The sequence below is a fragment of the Rutidosis leptorrhynchoides genome, chromosome 6, assembly GCF_046630445.1.
Source record: "Rutidosis leptorrhynchoides isolate AG116_Rl617_1_P2 chromosome 6, CSIRO_AGI_Rlap_v1, whole genome shotgun sequence".
In the NCBI taxonomy this organism is placed as follows: Eukaryota; Viridiplantae; Streptophyta; class Magnoliopsida; order Asterales; family Asteraceae; genus Rutidosis; species Rutidosis leptorrhynchoides.
In genome coordinates this window covers 402364145-402383244 of record NC_092338.1, presented here as the reverse complement: position 1 = coordinate 402383244, position 19100 = coordinate 402364145, and the positions used below count along the sequence as shown (strand labels likewise).

Here is a 19100-nt window from a genome sequence, read left to right as displayed (position 1 = left end):
TAGGATGGCACGTCATCGTTTATTTGTTTATCCGGTTAATAAGTATTGTTCGTTCATATTAGTTTAGTATACTTTATGAAAGTATATAGCCTACATTGGTATTTTTCGGGGTATATAGCCTACATTGGGACAAAAATGAAAGTATATGATCTATTTATGACTTTAACCCAAACTATATATTTTTCTAAGTGTCTAATCAAAACTAACTAAAGTTTATAATTGTAAATGGATAAAAAAAAACATTAAAATTAAAATCTATGATATATAATCATATACAATTGTTTACGAGAGCTTATGAAACGGGGTATTATAATAAGCATCATTAATCATTAATCATTAATCATTAATCATCATTAATCATTAATCATCGATCATCATTATCATTAATCATCATTAATCATATTAATGTTAATAATTAATATTAATAATAATCATTATAATAATAATCATTATTAATCACCATACTAAATCGGACACTTGGCACAACCATACTTTTTTTCTCATAATTTTGAATTAAAAAAATCACTAATTATTTACAAGTGACGCGTGTCACTTTCCAACCTCTCGATCCGTTTAAAATTTTCAATTTAGGGCTCCAAACATAATTTTTTCTTCAGTCTATTTCATACTGATTTTCTCCATCCATCCATCCGTTCCAAGAATTGTTTTCATCATCAATCGACCGACTTTCCTAAATTCATCTACTTCGTTATCAGGTTAATTACATCCGTAGTATGTAAATAATTATTCCAAGGATGCTAGAATAACGGTACGTTCTGCCTATATTCATCTTCTTCTTTATCAGCTTAAATTGAATTATACGTTCTTTTCTGCCTAATCTGCTAAATTAGGGTTACCAGATTCATCATCATCTTTCAATACGATACAATTTGCAAAGCAACCAAACGACAGAATCATCATCATCATCATCATCATCATCTTCATCATACAATCTATGGATCCTACGATTCTCGATTGACATCCGTCAAAATCATCATCATCATATTCATAATATCGTCAATGGATTAAGAGATATGGAATCGAATATGAAGGCGCCGTTGGTGGTAGCTCCTCATATTGATCATATTCATCGTCCTCAACCGCCGTAGTGATTATTCGACTTCGCCAGAACTTATATGAAGGCGCAGTTGGTGGTGGTTTTTAATTGTCTTCGATTTTGATTTAATTATTATTTTTCTTTGACTTTGATTTTTGATTGTATTTGATTTTGGTTTTGATTTTGATTCCAAATTCTATGATTTTTTTTGTTTCTTATTCCAAACTCATTTACTTTGTTATCTATACAAAAAATAGAAGCGTTATGAAGTGAAGACATGAAGTTAAGACATAAAGTGAAGTATACTACTGTAGATTGAATGGTTATATGGTTAGTGGTAGTTGATTTTAAGTTTCATTTTTTGCTGTATTCACTTTATTATGTCTCACTCATTTGGCTTCAGTTATTTACAACTGCACAAACTTCAGTTTAATAGGATCATGTGCTCAACAGTTTAAGCTCTTTCTTTCAAACGTAGTCAAAATGTTTTTGCCATGTGCTTCAGCTGTTGCTTCTGATCACAACTTATCGTTAGAACATTTGCATCGATGATATGATGAACGAAGCTTAGTCGCAGACCCACTCAGGTCAGTACAAATTTGTAAGGTAATATGATCCATTAAGATTTTCAACGCTTTATATATATGTTTGTGTGTGATAATTTTTGAGAGACCAATATTACTATTTGTTGCTTTCGCAACGAGGTGACAGACACACAATTTTCGAGTTCATTCAGGTTTGGCGCAAAATAATGATAAAGTTGTGAGTATGTACTTTCTATGTTAATTGTTGCTGAACTAATTACTTTGAATAACCTTTTTTCACTCTTCAAAATACCGTTACTGCTTAGTTTGCGTCTTAAGCTATAAGGTATATTCAGTCTCCAATATCAGGTGTATTTTACTCTTTTTGATATTTAAAGAAGCTATGCATTTATAGCACTTACGGATCAATATGTCACATATATCCCAGGTAAAATGCATTCTTAAACATATCTTTTTGGTTGTATTATTTGTCAGAAGCAACGTTATTTTCTACAATTGTAATATTAACGAGACTATTTTGTTAATTAACATATCTTTTTCGTCTCATTTATTTTACTATTTTGTTTCATTAGTATTGGTACTTCCATTTTAATTATCTGAGTTACTCACAACTAATAGTTGCAGATCAACGGGTCTAGATAATTTGGAACTCATAGTTGCAGATCAGCAGCTACCATCCAATACCCATTTGTTTATATTTATATTTCATTTGTGGAATCATTTTACTTTATTCTACTTTATTAACTAACAATATTAGTTCATCATATCTATTAACACACACATTTTCCAATTTCATTATTCTTGTGTCACTTAAGCTGCATATGTACAGTTACAATTTGGTTAATTGCTCATTAATCATTATGTTGTTATTTAATAATGATTCCAGACTTGGGAGATATGCTTTGATTTGTGACTGATCTAGGTTAACATCCTTTAGTTCGCATATTGACCCGTTTCATCAAAGGCATGTATTTTAGCTTATACATATGATCTGTTAGACGTTAAGCATAGCCCAGCTTGACCCAAATACAAGAAAATGGGTGGAAATTCCCTCGAAGTGTGTTTAGATTTAATTTCAAACTTATCCTGAAATGTGGGATTGTATGATTCAGTTGATATAAACTATGCTTCATATAATTATAATACTTTATAGTGGTTTATGGGACAAAGAACTTAACATTCATGAAACACTCTACTCTAATACTTTTATGGTTGTAGGTTTTTTACATTCATTTATTTACTTGGTTAATATGTGATACAGAGCAATATCAAATTCGTCTTATAAAAGTGAAATCTTGTGGATGTTTGATAAAAAATGTTCTCTTTATTTGATATGTTATCAAGAATAGGGGTATCTGCTATACCCATTTCAAGTATCATAATTTCTAAATATTCAAGGCCTTGATTTGAATGCTTGCATCTTTACTGCTATTATTTTTTTGGGCCAAATTTCTGTTTTCAGACGTATAATGTGTGCTCGAGAACATCTTTGATCAGTTGGAGGTCTCTGCTAATCGATTTTAGTCACAAATCTTTGCCTACTTGAAAGATTTGATTCACATCAAAACGACACAATCAGGAAGCTGTTAAGAAGATCATTACTTCAGGTTGTGCACAAGGTAAATCTGTAGTTAGGTGCGCATTTAATTAGCTTTTTAGAACTAATGTATGCTGACTGTTCGCACTCATTAAGAATCATATCATAAAAAAACTAAAAAATTTACTAATAAAAATATTAGTTACTCAGGTGTGGATAATGGGTTATGGTAAACACAGTTAATTTGTAGTTATATTGTTGGTTATTGCATACCAAGTGTTTGATAATACTTTTCAATGTCTTCCATGTAGGAGCAGCTCGGAAACTGCTGAATTTGGAAGGACATATGTTCTAAGGCCAAATGTGAAACATCAAGCAACCATTGTTTGATTGTGTGATATTGCCGATAATGGTTCGAGGTATAGTCATGATTTTTCATGTTACATTTATGTTATATATGCTTATGAGTATGTTGTAACGACTTCATTTTGAATCATATTTGTGTATATATGTTTCTGGCTGCCAGTACAGAAGGCTGTGAAAGATGCGGCTATATTTTGAAGTTTCTACCTTCATTGTTGGCATTTTGTTGTGATGGTTGTGGCTAATTGTGATCATGGTTTGGTGTTGCACAACGACCTTTACTTGTATACTAGTTTTCGTTGCTCACTTGCTGTTTGGGGCAGAGTTTGTTGCCGTCGTTATTAAGTAAGTATTTCTCATGCTTATTGTTTTTTTTTCAGTTTGTTTAGTTACTTATGTAAAGCTATTTTGGCAATGTGATATGTGATGCCATCAAGTTAGTTATTTTGTGTGTTTTAGTGGTATTTAGCATAGATAAGTCACGTTGTTTTAGTTAACTCTAATAGTTGTTTTAGTGGGATGAACTGATGAACTTGAATGTTAATTTGTTTATGTATTTATATTAGGGGTGTTTTTTTAATGGATACGCCCGAGAGAATCGAGGAATCGACATTATATCTAGATTCAAATCGACTGCTTGGACAACAGATATCAATTCAGATGGGAGTCGTGCAGTGATTGGTAGGTTCATTTACAACACAATTTTGATTGAAAAAAATTCCTTTTTATTTGATGAACTGATGTACTTGAATGTTAATTTGTTTATGTATTTATATTAGGGTTGTTCTATTAACGGATAAAACCGAGAGAATCGAGGAATCGATGGAAACTGATCCCAAAATGACCCAAACATGCAATATTTTGGTTTTATGCTCTGTCCTCGGTCCTTCGTGTGCATTTGAATCGGGTTTCGACTTAATAGTATGTAGTGTAATTTTTTAAATGCATTGCGACTTTCGATGACTAAAAGAAAAAATTCGTGCATTCTGGTTGTTGAAAATAAAAGTATAGATTATAGATATTATACCTGATCATCTGTTTTTCATGTATTGTTAATGTTACTGATGCAAGGTTTTAGTAGTATTTACTTTCATCTAGCACTAAAAAGTCTACTCCTATTCTGTTTTTTTGTTACAAGTGGTTGTTTAATACTTCTATCTATTTACCTATCTATAATTAGTTTTATTACAAGTGGTTGTTGGTTGTTTAATAATTCTAACTACTTACCTATCTATGATTAGTTTGTCATATATGAATGCAGAAGGTTTGTTTTCAATTTGTTATTGAATTTGTTTTCAATTTGTTATTGAATTACTTAGTCGTGTTCGTTTCTTATGTAATATGTAGACTCGTGCTATTTAATTGGTTTTGTTTGTTTTATTTCTAATTTAATTTGTTGCTTATAGAGTGTTTTTTTGTAGGTTACGGTAGTTTGGTATAAGGTGGTCAATTGGTTGGAGGGTGTTGGATACTCCTGAGATGTCGGTTTCCAATGGGTGAACAATCCAATCATAGTGGATGTAGTAATCTGGCGGGTCCAAATGGGTAAATTATTGAGTGGATGTTTCACTAAGGGATTTTCTGCTCGAGCTACGGATGGGTTTAGAGTGAATTTGGTTACTACACTTTTAAATTGTAACCAAGAATACAAGAAGTTGTTGTGACTGGCATGGTGGAGCACAATATGAGCATAATGGTATGTGGCTAAACTAGGATGTAAATATAGAACATGAATGTAGTAGAGTCTCAATGCTAGGTATACATATCTACATGCTATATGTTATAAAGACAAGAAGCGATTCTAAGCAGTATGACTCACTCAGAATTGTAGATTGAGCTTCATACTTATTAAATAAAACTTGAAGTGAAGTGATAATGCTTGTGAAAAAAAATGATACGTAGTAGTGTTTACAATATGACTGTTAGGTTTTACAAAATGGTGGTATTTACTTTATTAGCTGTAAAAGAAGTTTAAACATTTCTATGTTTTGTTAGTGATTATAATGACTTAAAAAATCAAAACTTGATTCTGGTTTTACTTGGCCGTGCCATTGGATCGGTTTCAAGGTTTCCTCCCGGGCAGCGATGGGAGCGGGGTTATTATCGCTGCATCGGCATAGTCGAAACGGGAGATGATCGCAACGGGTGGTTTAGTCCCCCTCGGGTGATCCCAATCGCTGTTAAAAAAAGAATAACAAGTTTTAGGACTTTAGCTTAATTGGTTGATTTGTTCATGGTAAGAAAATGATCACCATTGAGAATTAATGAAACTATATTCTAATACTTCTGTGTAATTTATTTTGACCTTTTTGTTCTTCTTACTTTAAGGTACACACCAAATTCATGTTGACCAGGTACATCATAAAACTTTGAGTTGCTAATTGGAGATATGGGGGAGTCAATTGTATGTCATGTAGAATCAGTTAAACACCTTCGTCCCGATGGTGATGTGGCATCCCTATGATGTGCTGGGTGGTGGACTTGATGGTATGCTGTTGGTGGTGCCAAAATGAGCAGGTAAAAAAGTTTTGGTTTATTTATTTATTTATGTTTCAATTTTATTTTGTTTTAATTTTTTTCATACTTATTGGCCGGAGGTCCACTCGGAAGCAATCTCTCTATCCGTCGAATAGTCGAATAGAGAGTGAGATGACTTTCTCTACTTTTGAGAGTGTTTTCACTTTGGGTGGAGAAATGACTTGTCTTTATCCTCGGATAGGAGAATGATTGTCTACATCTCACCTCCTCCATTCACTAGTGTGGTATTGGGTTTTGTTGTTGTATTAATCTCTCAATTACATTCTTTGTCTTTGACTAATATCATATATACATGTAGATCAATATATAAAAGTGGGTATTAAACGTTTGTCTAATGTTAAATGTGTTCGAATGCCTGTGTATGTGGACAGAGTATATTAAAAAAAGTATTGTGAAATTGATGCGGTTCATCAAAATTTCACGTAGGATTATGAATCATTAATATGATATATTAACCCAGCTGACCCATTTAATTTCAATTGATATTTAGTGATAGAAGATCATATGAATTATAACACACTTACTCGAGATCAACTGCTCATATTAAGATAAAAGTCCATATCCGTTTTTTATTACTTCTGTTTAGCTCTTTCATAAGCATTGTCCTTTTTCTCTCGTGCCTACTAAGACTTATCTTAAATACTGTTGTATTCACTAGCTTAACTACCTTCGTGATATGGATTTCAGACTTCTTCCATTGTATGTAATCGTTGTAACTAAACTTGGCTACACGTGAAAAATGTAAACCAACTTATGTACACTATAAGATAAGTTTCACATGTAGTTTTATTTAAACTATATTCGGTTTTTGTTTTTTTGTTTTTTTTTTTTTGGTCATGGAGCAAGTACATGAAACTTGGTGAAAACGACTATAAACAATTGATTGTTGCATTGTAATTCTATTCATTAATAGTGTTCACGATACTAATTTTTTCAATAAATTTGTTTTCAATACAAATATTATTAATAATGAAGGGTTTCTTAGATGTAAATATATCATACATTTAATCAGTCTTAATATTAACGTTTTCGAATACTATTTTATAGAGCTGTCGTGCAACGCACGAGTTCTTAAACAACCTAAACAAAATATAACAAAATAGGGTTGTTTTCGACAACAAAATTGTATAAAGCCTGGCGAAGAATGTTCATTCACCTAATGTTTTAAAGAACATGCTTTTATCTGTATCGTGTTTTTAACAATTCATAAGTTTGAGTTGTGTATTGGATAAATTTATTCAAACTACAACTATGTTTCAAATTTCATAATAGTACTAATGAATACATTACACAAATTTTATTGGCACACAGATGATCTTTGATGACAACTATAATGTTTTCAATAATTAACATTTATAAACTTTTGATAGTGTCATTATTATTCTGTAACATGATATAACCTTTGACATTTTAGATTTACTAAACTGAGGAGTACCCGTGCAACGCATGGGCTCTTAAATCTAGTTTTAAACTATATGAACAACTTATTTCCTCCGTCAAAAATTTCCTGTTTCATAGCTATCACTTTATTATTTATCGTTATATTTAGGTTAAGTTAGACAAAATTTATTTGAAAAGAAATGATAAAGACTAATAATAAATGGGAGTAAATTTATGAATTCAAATCTTAATTCTTTAATGTGTTACATTGCCTAATAGGTTACATTCTATCAAAAGTATTTTACTTTCTATCAAAAATATTCCTAAATCAATTCGCCTTGCCACTTGATTGTGTGTGTGTGTGTGTATTTTATGAGGTCATTCTCAATGATGACATATTTGTCACTAGAACTAACTGTCGCATCAGCACTCTTCAGTCTTCACCATGACTAACACAGGTCTAAAAACTCTCAACCATAACATATCTCCTCCTCATGTATACAATTTATCTGTCCTCAAATGTGTTGAAAAAAAGGACTTGATATTAGTAGCCTTCGTGCATTTAATCTTGATCTCAAGTACAAATGGGTTTGGCGATTTGTTGATGCACCAAGTTCTTTGTGGGTCACGGTTGTTAAGGCGTTACATGGGGACACCTCTCTTTTCTGCAGCACTTCTGTTTCTATCAATGGAATATGGAACAATGTGGTGACTGGTTCTTACAAAAGCTTGAACAATAATTGGTTGCCAAACGATGCATTACTTTTGAAAGTAGAGAATGGTCGTAATATGCGTTTTTGGAAAGATAATTGGATCGGAAGAGACATAACGATGATGAACGGGTTCCGAAGGTTATATCATCTCGATTCGAACCGAGATTGCACAGTAGTTAATTGATAAGTAGAGGGTTCATGGGCTTGGTCATTGATAAGTAGAGGGTTCATGGGCTTGGTCATGGATTCGAGATGATATTGGGCCAAAAAGCATTGAAAATCTTCAACAATTAACGGAAGTCATTGTGCCAAGAAACATTGAAAATCTTCAACAATTAACTGAAGTCATTGGGCCTTTAGTACCAATGGTGTAGATGATAGGTAGCAATGGAAACTTGCAGATATTGGTGAGTATTCGGTTTGCAATACCGGGAAGTGTATTGATGATTCAACGTTACCTTCCTTGGGTCCTTGTACTTTTTGGTTGAAGATTCTTCCACGAAAGATAAGCATTTTTATTTGGAGAGAGGCTCTTGACAGACTTCCAACGTGACTAGACTTATCACATAGAGGTTTGGAGCAAAAAACGTATCAACTGTGTGTCGTGTAGTTGTGGTGTTGAGTCATTGCAACATGTTTTATTTGATTGTTCGATAGCTAAGGAGGTACGGTGCAGAGTAATTCGTTGGATAGACATTGATTTACCGTTGTTTTCAGACTGGAATGCGTGGATCAGTTGGTTCCAATGTTGACGATCAGTTAGAGAGGTAAAAGAGACTTTATTTGTTATTATGTGTGACGATCGCTCTAAATCCATATGGACGAACACGTCATTCATCGATTTCATTGCGAGGTATTTGACCTCTATATGATACGTTTTGTAAACATTGCATTCTTTTGAAAAGGCATACCATAAATGAATATTTAAATCAAAAGTTTTCGATATCTGATGATTTCTACATATAGACAATCACTGTAAATAATAGTTTACAATAGTACTTCTGTTGACAATGCAGTCAAAATAAGATACATGGTGATGATTTGGTGAATGCAACGTTTCCTTGAAAAATATGCCATGTACGACTCCATGCACATAGCTTGTCTAACATATAAGCAAACAGCGGAAGACTTCTAGGAAACCTGAGAATAAACATGCTAACAAGTGTCAACACAAAGGTTGGTGAGTTCATAGTTTTAGTGTTTCGCATAATCTGTATATAAAAGTGGATCACAAGATTTCAGTTGTTTCATCCAGAAACATTTATCAAAAGTTTGTCAATAGATTCTACGTAACAGAGCACCCTGGTAACTAAGCTTTAACGTTATAATGATAAATACCCCATTCGTTTTAATACACGCAAACCAACGTGTCCTAAACTCAAATAACACACATCCGTTAAAAGGCTAGCGCTCTAGCTCGGATGGGGATGTCAAGCCCTATGGATCCATATACTGTTATTCGCGCCCACCAGTCCATATCCTATGTACTGGCAGCTACTAGTTACCAAAGCTAAGGGATTTTCGGTTCAAACTCAGTGTAGAATTAAGTATGTACTTGTATCCATTGCGTTTAAAATAAATTGCATGTATTCTCAGCCCAAAAATATATATTGCAAAAGCAATTAAAAAGGGAGCAATGAAACTCACCTTAGCATCATATATAGTCGTTCACCAAAATGTGACCGAAACTCGGATTACCAAATAACCGTAGATCTCAACGTATCAGTATTGAGATTCAATATTGTAGGAAAGTACGTAGACGTAACGGAGATGATAAACACTAGGTTTGATTCACAAATATATCCCCGAACATTACCCATAACCTCCTTGGCAATAACCCATAATTTTCTTAGCTTTATCCCGCTCGAAAACTCATTTTGAAAGTGACACGCTCATAACCTCGTCGTAGTATTTTATGTATAATACTACTAATAATAATAAGATTAATAATATTATTAATCTTAATAATAATAATAATAATAATAATAATAATAATAATAATAATAATAATAATAATAATAATAATAATAATAATAATAATAATAATAATAATAATAATAATAATAATAATAATAAATATAACTAATAATACGGAGGAAGAATGAAGAATGAATAAAAAAAAATCAGAGAAACGCTCGAATTTATAGATGTGGCCTGTCCCCCATAGCCATGCGATCGCATGACTTTGATGGGTTATTCCCATGCGATCGCATAGGACCAATTTCCAGCTCACATATGTTTTGTACACTAGTTCGTCGACATATTATTATATTAATATAATATATTTAATTTATATAATTAATTATATATTATATTAAATTCACGTGCACAGTTGATTTGTAAATGTTGTTCCGATAAGTCGTACGTCATCACGCGACTTATGTCCCGGTTCCGATTTTTCGAGTGTCCCTTCATACGCTGAGAAAACTTGTAATTTACATTTTGGGACACGTACCTTTGTCAAAATATAGCCTTAAATTATCTCTAAATTATATCACTCAAAGTATATCTTAAACTTTCGAGTGTTTTGGTCATTTACTTCTATAAATTATCGCCTCGTTATATATACATATACATGTATACATTTTCATTTTAAATAGTGTTTTACTGTAGCAAAGTCAATTTTTACTGTAACAATTCACTGTAGCAAATAGTGATTTTTGAAAACACTGTAGCATTTTGGGTACTGTAGCAATTTGAAAATACTGCAGCAAATTAGTGTTTTACTGGTTCATCTTAAACGCTTTAGTTAACTTATCTAAATATCAATCGAATCAATAAATGAATGTTACTATCGTTTACTAAATAACTTGAAATTATATATATGTATATATCTTTTTAATATACATAAATCAGTTTTTAAATACACATTGAAAGTTATTTATAAATAAATTTTAATAATAAATATTTCAACTTATCATATATATTCAAATAGATATTTAAACCAATAAGTTTAATGTACGGTATCAGATAATTAATACATTGTTACCTTTTCAAGTTATTGTATATATGTATCTATTTACATATAATTGTTCGCGAATCGTCGAAAACAACTGAAGGGTATTTAAATATATAAAAGTAGTTCAAAAATTTTGAGATTCAGTTTTACAGACTTTGCTTATCGTATCGGAAATGTTAATCATACAAAGATTAAGTTTAAATTTGGTCAGAAATTTCCGGGTCATCACATTATGGCATCGACCGTTTGGCACAACTGGAGAGGAATGACGTGTTGTTCAACTCCCGGGCTTTGAAGATATGTGTTCTTTTTTATTCCATTTGTTTGTTTGCTTTTAGTTGGTTAAATTCTAGAGGCAACAATATTGTAAATTGGAACATTGGCGCTTTAAGTCGTTGTAATTGTTGAGGCTATCCTAGCGAGCCTCAACAATTAAAAAAAAAAAACTAACATACAAGTCAACAAAGCCTTCATTAACAGGTCACACATGATATACATAGTAGGGTAAGAAAAGGAATAAGCACTATAAGTCAACACAGCCTTCACTAACATAGTTAGGAAACATAACTGCAACAAAAGACACCATACATACCTTTTTTAAGTAACATATGGATTATGGAAATTAAGATAAGTCGTTATCCCTTAATCTGAGCACAACATGTAGTGTGGATTCCTTTCGGATATTGTAGTCGGAAACCGTAAGCGTATCCTGGAGCTCCCTATCATTATTATATATCAACCTCTGTTTTTCTATGGGGATTCCTTCCTTGTCCATGATCTTGGCTTTCACGTTGCTAATAGTATCTGACAGTCTGACTTCCAGAGTATGAGTCTTTCCAGTTAGGGTCTTGACATATATCTGCATTAATCCTGTTGATTTACACATAACAGTGAGGGTAGATCCCTTTTTGATTTGGAAGTCTTCAAGGGTACCACTGTCGTCCAGAACCATTTCATTGAACACCAGCACCTGCTTGTCGGGGGACATTTGTATCGTACACTGGATTTTGTCTTTAACATTACTGATTGTGTATGTGGGTTTCACCATCAGAGATATAGTCTCTCCGGTGGTCAACATCTTAACAGATATTGGCATCCACCCTCCTGATTTAGTCAAAATTGTGAGGGTAGAATTATTAGAAATGTGGAAGTCAGCAACAGTACTGCTTTCCACGAGGATAACTTCGTCAAACATTATCGTCGAATAGTCATCAGAAAAACCAGGGATCATGTTTTTAACCTTCTCAATGGTGTCTGATTGTTTGACTTCCAGAGGGTGGACCGTTCCATCGGGGGTCTTAATGAATATTTTTAACCTGGTTCTTGATTTACGCAGAAGTGTAAGGGTAGAGTCGTTTTTAATTTGATAGTTGTCAAGCGTATCGATATCCTCAAGAACCCATTCGTCAAAGATCAGGGCCTGTTCGTCATGAGGAATACCTGCCCTACTCTGGATCTTGACTTTGATGTTTCCAATGGTGTCTGACCCTTTGACTTTCAGAGAGATGGTCTTTCTGGCAAAAGTCGTAATGAATATCTCTGTATAATGAAATTAATATTGATTATCATAATAATTCAAACATGAAAATAATATGTGATGTAGCAACAAATTTTCATTTGCAAATATCTACTCAAACCATCAGAACCAATAAAACAAGTTGAGCTAAACATTCAATCAGCAATCTTCAATTCATCAATAGCAGACAATTCAACAAACTAAACAGTCTAAAAATGTCAATATATGTTAACAAATAAACACTGACATGCATATATTCAATTAAACTGATCAATTATATGAAATCACTCCAGCAACAAAAAACAGAACCTGAAAAAACGGACCAGTGCGTGACCAAGAACTAATAGGGTGACATGAATGATAGTACGGTTTTGTGAAAGCTAAGGTTGATTTATTTCTTAGTTATTGGTGTTAGGAAGAGAGGATCGCCTGGACGTAGGGAGATATAAATTTGAGAGAAAATAACTCTATTACTCACAAGAATAGATTACACGAGTATTTACAGAACTCTAATAAAAAACTTTCAAACTCACACACACTCTCAAGGTTGTGATTACACTTCTCTGAGTGATTTGGGATGATTTACAATGAAAGTTTGCATCTCTATTTATAGCAAAAATTCTATGGCGGTGAATGGTGTGAATGAGGAAGGTTGGTGGAAGTTGGCGGCCGTCATCGTGTTCAAGTTTGCCACTTCCATACGTGTTGTCAACGTCCGCAGCTTTGAACATCTAGATGACGGCTGGAACAGAGCCATCTAGATGAAGGCTGGAAACCACTGGAAACCATCAATTCTCCCCCTCCAGCCGAATCAACGAACATTCCAGTTATGTCTCTGCATAACTCCAACTTCTCTCGAGTCACCACCTTTGTTAACATATCCGCAGGATTCTCCTTTGTATGGATCTTCACTAGTCTCAACAGTTGTCAATAAATTACCTCGCGTATCCAATGATAGCGAATATCAATATGTTTTGTACGGGAATGGTACATGGAGTTCTTGCTCAAATCTAGAGCACTCTGACTGTTACAATATACCTTGTACTCCTTTTGCTTGATTCCAAATTCTTGAAGATAACGCTTTAACCACAACATTTCTTTTCCAGCTTCTGCAGCAGCAATATACTCTGCTTCAGTTGTGGATAATGCAACACACTTCTGTAGTCTTGACTGCCATAAAACAGCTCCTCCTGCAAAAGTGTAAATGAATCTTGAAGTAGATTTCCTACTATCAGGATCTCCGGCCATATCCGCATCTGTATAGCCTTTCAAGATTGGATCAGCTCCCCCGTAACAAAGACATAGATTCGTTGTACCTTTAAGATATCTGAGAATCCATTTTACTGCATTCCAATGCTCTTTCCCGGGGTTGAAGAGAAAACGACTCACTGTTCCCACTGCATGAGCAATATTGGGCCTTGTACACACCATCGCATACATCAAACTTCCAACTGCTGAAGAATATGGTACTGACGACATCTCCCCGATCTCTTCCTTGGATGAGGGACAAGAACTCTTGCTTAACTTGAAATGGTTGGCTAATGGAATGCTAACAGGTTTGGCATTGTTCATATTGAAACGTGAAAGCACTCGTTCAATATACTTCTCCTGAGATAGCCATAACCTTTTATTCTTCCTGTCTCGGGTTATCTGCATTCCCAAAATCTGTTGAGCCTGTCCTAAGTCTTTCATGTCAAAAGACTTCGAGAGTTCCTTCTTCAGCTGGTTGATCTTCGTTGCGTCTTTCCCTACGATCAAAATATCATCTACATATAGTAGAAGAGCAACGAAATTTCCTTCAGAAAACTTCTGAATGTAGACACACTCATCTGCTGCAGTTTTCTTGTACCCTTGACTTACCATGCAAGAGTCAAACTTTTTGTACCACTGCCTAGGTGCCTGCTTCAAACCATACAAACTTTTCTTCAGCTTGCATACGAGGTTATCTCCTGAAACCTCAAAACCTTCCGACTGCTCCATGTAAATTTCTTCATGTAAATCTCCATGAAGAAAAACTGTCTTTACATCCATCTGTTCAAGCTCCAAGTTCATACTTGCGACCAATCCAAGTATGACTCTAATTGAAGTCATCTTAACTACTGGTGAAAATATCTCGTCAAAATCAACCCCTTTCTTCTGTTGGAATCCTTTGACTACAAGTCGTGCTTTGTATTTCACCACTTTTCCACTACCATCCTTTTTCAGCTTGAACACCCATTTGTTTTTCAGTGCCTTCTTCCCGCGTGGAAGTTCTACAATCTCATAAGTTTAATTTTCTGCAGAGAATCCATCTTATCCTGCATTGCGAGAAACCATTTTTCTTTGTCCTTATGAGATACTGCTTCGTGAAAACTCTCTGGTTCTCCATCTTCAGTAAGTAGAAGGTACTCGGATTCCGGATATCTACTCGATGGAATCCGTCCTCGTTCAGATCTACGAACTTCTGGAATATACTGAGGAGATCCACTATCATCTTTGCCTTGTGATGGTTCTGGAACGTCTGGCAGATGGGGTTGTGGCTCCCCCTGCTCAGCACCGTCATTTTCCTCATTATCTTCTACTTTTGGTATTTCGTCTTGCACTGTATGTTCATTTCTCATAAATGATTCAGTTGTTGCCTCTGGCACCTGAGCAGCAACATTTGACTTCTGAGATATTGTGGACTTTTCAATATCTTCTATTGTCTGGCTTTCATGGAACACTACGTCCCTACTTCTGATCACCTTCTTCTCCTTTGGATCCCATAATCTGTATCCAAATTCTTCATCTCCATAGCCTATGAATATGCATGGAGTGGTCCTTTCATCCAGCTTCTGCCTGAGCTCCTTGGATACATGTGTGTACGCCAAACATCCAAATACTCTTAAGTGAGAGTATGATGGATCCTTTCCAGACCAAAGTTTCTCCGGAACTTCAAAATTCAGTGGTACTGATGGAGATCGGTTGATCAAGTAACATGCGTCTCTGACTGCTTCTCCCCAGAATGGCTTTGACAGCTTAGCCATACTGAGCATGCTCCGAACACGTTCCATGATTGTTCGGTTCATTCTTTCTGCTATACCATTATGTTGAGGGGTACGTGGAACTGTCTTCTCAAGTCGGATGCAGTATGATCTGCAATAGGCATTGAACTGCCTGGAAGAGTATTCACCGCCGTTGTCGGATCGAAGACACTTTAACTTCTTTCCTGTCTCACGTTCTACCATGACATGGAACTGTTTGAAGTAATCGAACACCTGGTCCTTCGTCCGCAAGAAATATACCCACACCTTTCGAGAAGCATCATCGATAAACGTTAGAAAGTATCGGTTGCCGCCAATTGATTCAACCTCCAAGGGACCGCAAACATCAGAGTGTACCAGACTGAGTAACTCTGATCTTCTCGTTGAAGAGGAATTAAACGAGACTCTATGTTGCTTACCAAACAGACAATGATTGCAAGGATCTAGTGCAGCGTCCTTGTCTACATTGATAAGCTTCTTCTTTATTAGGGTAGACAACCCTTTCTCACTCATGTGACCGAGTCTCTGGTGCCATAAATTTTGTGAAGCCTCCTTTTCTGCAACATTAATGCTGTCTGTGCAGATCTTCACATGAGTCTTGTATAGTGTGCCACAAATGTGTCCTCGAGCGACTATCATAGCGCCTCTTGACAATTTCCATGTGCCTCTACTGAAATGACTATCATAGCCCTGTTTATCGAGAGCTACCCCAGAAAGTAAATTCAATCGAAGATCTGGCACATGGCAGACATCCTTCAAAGTGATTGTGCTCCCGGAACTTGTCTTTATCTTGACATCACCAATTCTGACAATCTCAGCGGAACTGGAATTTCCCATCTTCACAGCTCCAAAGTCTCCAGCTTTGTATGTTGTGAAGTATTCCTTGTATGGAGTCACGTGGTAGGAAGCTGCAGTATCTACAACCCATTCCGCGTCTTCTCGTGAGACGTGAAGGCATGTCTCATCATGGGTTGAACAATAAGCTACATCACCAGAGATAGTCACTAATGTTTCTCCACCCTTGTTCTTTGACTGTGAACTGCTTTGATCTTGTTCATCTTTCAATCTATAGCAGTTCTTTTTCATATGTCCTAATCCACAATGATGGCATTTATATGTTGGTTTTCTGCCATCAGCTGACCTGCCCCTGCTCTTGCTTCTGCCTTTCCATTTATTTTTGCTATTCATTCGCTGTCTCCCCTGATTCTCTGTGGCAAAGGCATGGGTCTGATCTGTGCCCATGTCTTTTCTCCTTGCCTCTTCACTGAATAGGGCATCCTTGACCATTGACATGGTAAGTTTGCCATTCGGAGCTGAGTTGCTGAGTGTTACTACCAGCGTTTCCCAACTATCAGGAAGGGAACTAAGTAGCAGTAGCGCCTGAACTTCATCGCCAAGCGGCATCTCTACAGACGATAACTCGTTAACCAAGCTCTGGAATTCACTGGTATGTTCGGCAACTGAAGTTCCACTTTTAAGCTTCATGTTGACTAAACGCCTCATCAGCAGAGCTTTATTCCGAGCAGTCTTGGCTTGGTACATGTCCTCCAACTTTTTTCAGAGGACATATGCGTCTGTCTCTTGTGCAACATGGTGGAAGATACTATGATCAATCCGTTGACGGATCTGACCAATAGTTTTTCGGTTTGATTTCTTCCACTCTTTCTCTTTGGCAGAATCAGGGTTTATACCCTTCAATTCAATAGGATCAAACAAATCCTTACAGCTGAGGAGATCTTCCATCCAAGGTTTCCACAACGTGTAGTTTGTGGCTGTGAGCATAATCATAGCTCCCGAAGATGATGTTGACTCTTCTATGGACATTATCACCTTACAAATAATTTTTTTAACACAAACGGGGTTGAATTGTAGAAAACAGAGATCACTGTTACGTCCGGAACGGTTGAAAATGGTGGAATAGACACTTCGCGGCTTAAATTCCACTTACGGGGCAAAATTATAATTTTTATAAACTTCAGGGACCAAAAATGAAATTCTGAAAATTTCAGGGACCAAATTGTAAAATTTCAGAATTGCTACAGTACTGCTACAGTACTGCTACATGAACTTGCTACAGTACTGCTACATGAACTTGCTACAGTACCGCCAGCTGCTACAGGGCTTCTACAGTGAATTGCTACAGGACTTTCTTCTCCAGCGAAAATTCCGGCACCGGACGTGTTCTCCGGCGAGATTTCGGCGAGTTGACCAAACTTTGACCGCGTTTTCTGGGCTCGTTATAACTCCGTTTAAGTCACCATTTTTTGCGTTGGACTCGGTTCGACGAGACGAATTCAATGGTACATTCAAAATTGAATTTTGAGAAAACTTCAGAAAACCCAAAACTCGACCAACGTCTCTAACCAAGCTCTTGATACCACTTGTTAGGAAGAGAGGATCGCCTGGACGTTGGGAGATATAAATTTGAGAGAAAATAACTCTATTACTCACAAGAATAGATTACACGAGTATTTACAAAACTCTAATAAAAAACTCTCAAACTCACACACACTCTCAAGGTTGTGATTACACTTCTTTGAGTGATTTGGGATGATTTACAATGAAAGTTTGCATCTCTATTTATAGCAAAAATTCTATGGCGGTGAATGGTGTGAACGAGGAAGGTTGGCGGAAGTTGGCGGCTGTTATCGTGTTCAAGTTCGTCACTTCCATACGCGTTGTCAACGTCGGCAGCTTTGAACATCTAGATGACGGCTGGAACAGAGCCATCTAGATGACGGCTGGAAACCACCGGAAACCATCAATTGGTTAATAGTCATTTGCAATGTGTATCACTCACACCAAAATATGGATAGTAAATAGGTCCCCCAGCATGCCAGCATGGGTTAAAAACAGAGTAAAAGGAACTAGGAATATTAGGTTTCAGAGGCGGAGCCAGGAATTTTTTCCAATGGTGGCACAAAATAATAAACTTACTTAATATATTCAAAGTAAAATCACCGTTAATTAAAAAGATTTTTAGAGTGAATTTGTACATTAAATAGTGGTACATATAAATGTACAATGTACGTAATGAAATCTAATTTAAATTATAAAAATTTAGTTGTCTTTTTATATTTTAATGATTAAATGGTGTTATCAAAATTTGAGTGTTACATCTTCATTTTACATCTTAAAAACACATTAAAACTAAAAAACATAAAACAAGTGTTAGAAAGATGTTAATAGGGGTGATTACTGTAATAGTCATATTTCAAATACATATATATGTTAACAGTTTACTTAAAAATAAAGGGATGAAAAGTTCAACGATTAAATTATAGGGGGTGTAAGAGGAGAAGAGTTAACAATTATAATAGGTGTGCAATTGTGATTGGCTACTGGGGATGGGGACACTGGGTCTTCTTCCCCAAAAAAATCAGATCTACTATTTCCAACCATTGAAAACTTAAATTCTAAATTTTCTTTTCTGTAACTTGCATTTGAAATCTACGAATTACTTTTCAGAATCATAAAATCGTTAATTTAT

General features: G+C 35.2%; 1 protein-coding gene and 1 long non-coding RNA gene across 5 annotated transcripts; one reads left to right on the top strand and one right to left on the bottom strand.

Annotated features, from left to right (window-relative positions):
* The first annotated feature begins 670 nt into the window (after positions 1–670).
* On the top strand, positions 671–5954 carry LOC139853248 (uncharacterized). Of its 4 annotated transcripts, none has more exons than XR_011761319.1 (6): positions 671–3221; positions 3457–3558; positions 3666–3847; positions 4069–4183; positions 4924–5198; positions 5831–5954. It is a non-coding gene; the product is annotated as an uncharacterized lncRNA (long non-coding RNA). The 4 variants fall into 4 exon arrangements; XR_011761320.1 differs by having other exon boundaries at positions 3451–3558; positions 3671–3847; XR_011761318.1 differs by having other exon boundaries at positions 3451–3558; positions 5857–5954.
* A 5760-nt stretch (positions 5955–11714) lies between these two features.
* Positions 11715–12763, bottom strand: LOC139855064 (uncharacterized). Its single transcript, XM_071844321.1, has 2 exons — positions 12730–12763; positions 11715–12631 (listed from the first exon to the last, which is right to left on the bottom strand). The coding sequence occupies exons 1-2, from the start codon at positions 12761–12763 to the stop codon at positions 11715–11717; spliced, it is 951 nt and encodes a 316-aa protein (XP_071700422.1).
* Between the last annotated feature and the right edge of the window lie 6337 nt (positions 12764–19100).